General features: G+C 44.8%; 2 protein-coding genes across 2 annotated transcripts; one reads left to right on the plus strand and one right to left on the minus strand.

The window, feature by feature from the left end:
• LOC106315581 (tRNA-dihydrouridine(16/17) synthase [NAD(P)(+)]-like) lies at window positions 1-1642 on the plus strand. The gene is made up of 3 exons (XM_013753346.1): window positions 1-388; window positions 465-571; window positions 826-1642. The coding sequence occupies exons 1-3, from the start codon at window positions 62-64 to the stop codon at window positions 1553-1555; spliced, it is 1164 nt and encodes a 387-aa protein (XP_013608800.1). The 5' UTR covers window positions 1-61; the 3' UTR covers window positions 1556-1642.
• Window positions 1643-1714: 72 nt separating this feature from the next.
• LOC106316666 (protein IRX15-LIKE-like) lies at window positions 1715-2910 on the minus strand. The gene has a single exon (XM_013754548.1). It carries the CDS (start codon window positions 2842-2844, stop codon window positions 1918-1920), a length of 927 nt encoding a protein of 308 aa, XP_013610002.1. The 5' UTR covers window positions 2845-2910; the 3' UTR covers window positions 1715-1917.

Consider the following 2910-nt stretch of genomic DNA (forward strand, 5'->3'; position numbering starts at 1 on the left):
TTTAAAGTGATTCGCTTGGACTCCTAATCTCTCTATTCTTTTCGGACCCTAAAATCGAACAATGACCCAGAACCCGGATCCAAACCCTAATCCGTCGCAGGTGCTCGACGATCTCCTCTCCTCGGAGCAGCAGCAGCAGCAGCCAGAGAGCTTGAGCTCTCCAGGTAGGGTATTGAGCATCGATACAAGGGTGGAGCAAGCATGGGCACACTGGAAGAAACTAGGAAGACCCAAGTACATCGTTGCTCCGATGGTGGATAACTCGGAGCTTCCGTTCCGATTGCTCTGCCAGAAATACGGAGCTCAAGCTGCTTACACGCCGATGCTTCATTCCAGGGTCTTCACCGAGACTGAGAAGTATCGTAACCAAGAGTTCACCACTTGTAAGGTATAATAATCACTCTCTCTCAAGATTCGATTTTTTTTAAAATATATCAGTTTTTTTAATTCGTTGTTGTGTGTAGGAGGACAGGCCGTTGTTTGTGCAGTTCTGTGCTAATGATCCTGATACTCTCTTGGAAGCTGCAAAGAGAGTCCAACCTTACTGCGATTATGTTGATATCAACTTAGGGTAACTACATTTCTCTATTCTTCAATAAAGATTCAATTTTTATTGCATTAGTGTCTTAGTTCTGATACTTAAGTTATATTCAATGATTTGGGTTCGGAGATTCTGGAAAAGATAGAGTTTAGTGAGTGTTAGTAGTTTAGTTCAGTAATTTGGGTGCCACAATGTTCAATAAAGATGGGATTTTTATTTAAGTTTTGTTAGTTCTGATAGCTAAGTGAATGTTCATTTGAGTAGTAAGATCTTTTTGGTTATAGGTGTCCTCAACGTATTGCGAAGCGAGGAAACTATGGTGCATTCCTAATGGATAACCTTCCTTTGGTGAAGTCACTCGTTGAGAAGTTAGCTCAGAACCTCACTGTTCCCGTCTCCTGCAAGATCCGTATTTTCCCTAACCTTCAAGATACACTCAATTACGCCAAGATGCTAGAAGAAGCCGGTTGCTCATTACTAGCGGTTCACGGACGGACGAGAGATGAGAAAGACGGGAAAAAGTTTAGAGCTGATTGGGGAGCCATCAAGGAGGTGAGAGAAGCTCTGAGGATCCCTGTTTTAGCCAATGGGAACGTGAGATGCGTTGAAGATGTGGATGAGTGCATCAGAGAGACGGGTGTTGAAGGCGTTCTTTCCGCTGAGACGCTTCTTGAGAACCCGGCGGCCTTTGCTGGGTTTAGAACAGCTGAATGGGCTAAAGAAGAGGGATACGTGGATGGAGGATTAGATCAGGGAGATTTAGTTGTTGAGTATTTGAAGTTATGTGAGAAGCATCCGGTTCCGTGGAGGATGATTCGGTCTCACGTGCATAAGATGCTGGGAGACTGGTTTAGGGTGCATCCACAGGTTAGGGAGGAGTTTAATGCTCAGAACATATTGACGTTTGAGTTTCTATACGGTCTTGTGGATCAGCTTAAAGAGCTTGGTGGACGAGTTCCACTCTACAAGAAAAGGAAGATAGATACTCCACAAGAGTCTCCACAAAGGGTTTAGAGAGTTGCATTTATACGTCTTGATTTATTGAGATTTTTATGTTGTATCAGTGTCTAAATACTTTTTGAAGTAAAACCGTCACTAGTTAATTTATATCGATTATGATTTTAAGTTCATTAAAATAATAATTGTTTAAAAAAACTATGTTTTAGTGGTTTTTAAGTGAACCTCCAACTCCAAGTACATATGTTTTTAAGGGTGAAATTTCACATGTCAAAGATTTTGAAAATTACAGTAGGAGAAAAGATTTAAAGGAGAAAAAGGTTTTTATTTTACACAAAGTCCTCCGTGATTGACGTGTGACGTGTCAATCACCACTGTCTGTTGCATGTCTCTCTACGAGAATTAGCCCACAGTTTTACTCAAGGCGATGGAGAAACAGAGCGTTTCTTACGATCGCAACAGAACTGCGTGCTGTTTTTATCCATCCTCTCCAACACATAGTGCGCAAGCATATCATTAGATTCCACAAGATTCTCCCGGCAAAGAAACTCATCGCCGCAAAGTCTCTCCACATCTCTGTAATAATCATGAACAAACACATGCGTCCTCGCATTCCCGCCAATTTTTTTACTCCGAGCAAGAACCGCCGCCGTGAAAATGGACGACATCCTTCCCGGCACATCTCCACCGTCGCCACGTGGCCCATCGACCAAGATCACATCCCAATCGACATCGTAGACGTGGTTAGGCAAATCGTTGAGACCGAGTTTGCAGTCGGAGAAGAGAAGATTCTGCACGGGACGACACTCGTTCCTAGCCGCCTCTTTAACCGCCGAGACGAGCTCGCGCGCCTCGCGAGCTTTGGTCGTGTACTGAACGTCGAAGACTTCGATCTCCGGGTGGATTTCTTCGAAGTAAGCGGCGTAGTAACGGTTCTCTTCGATGTACACGGTTCGGCCGTTGTGGTTCAGCGATTTCCAGAGGAGGGTTTCGTGGGTTAGGCCGAAGACGAGGAGGTTGCATGGCGGGGGGCAGCGGCGGAGGACGTCGGAGATCGATTTCATCTCTCCGTGTGACATGTGGTAGCTGTCGTTCGATCTCGATGCGTAGTGGAGCAGAGCGTTGATGGCGGTCGTTGGCAGTTGAGAGCTCCGAGCGGAGGAGATGACGGAGGAGACGTTTTTGGAAGGGATAATGGAGTCGGTGGTGTAGAGTAGAGTAAGGAGAGAAGCGATGGTGAAGATGGAGACAAAAGCGAGAAGGCATAGACGATTTGAGCTTGTTTGTTTTTGAATGTATGGATGAACAAGTATGAGCTTAGTGTTTGTGTTCCCTCCGCTTTTCATTTTCTTTCCTCTGTTTTTTTTTTTGGTTCTTTTAGTCAGAGACTCAGAGGAAGAAGACGAAGGGAG

The sequence above is a fragment of the Brassica oleracea genome, chromosome C9 (genome assembly GCF_000695525.1).
Source record: "Brassica oleracea var. oleracea cultivar TO1000 chromosome C9, BOL, whole genome shotgun sequence".
Taxonomy (NCBI): domain Eukaryota; kingdom Viridiplantae; phylum Streptophyta; class Magnoliopsida; order Brassicales; family Brassicaceae; genus Brassica; species Brassica oleracea.

Coding starts and splice junctions, on each gene's coding strand:
- LOC106316666 (XM_013754548.1), bottom strand. CDS start 2,844: ATGAAAAGCGGAGGGAACACAAACACTAAGCTCATACTTGTTCATCCA.
- LOC106315581 (XM_013753346.1), top strand. CDS start 62: ATGACCCAGAACCCGGATCCAAACCCTAATCCGTCGCAGGTGCTCGAC. Junction 389..464: donor AAGAGTTCACCACTTGTAAG/GTATAATAATCA, acceptor TGTTGTGTGTAG/GAGGACAGGCCGTTGTTTGT. Junction 572..825: donor TATGTTGATATCAACTTAGG/GTAACTACATTT, acceptor TTTTGGTTATAG/GTGTCCTCAACGTATTGCGA.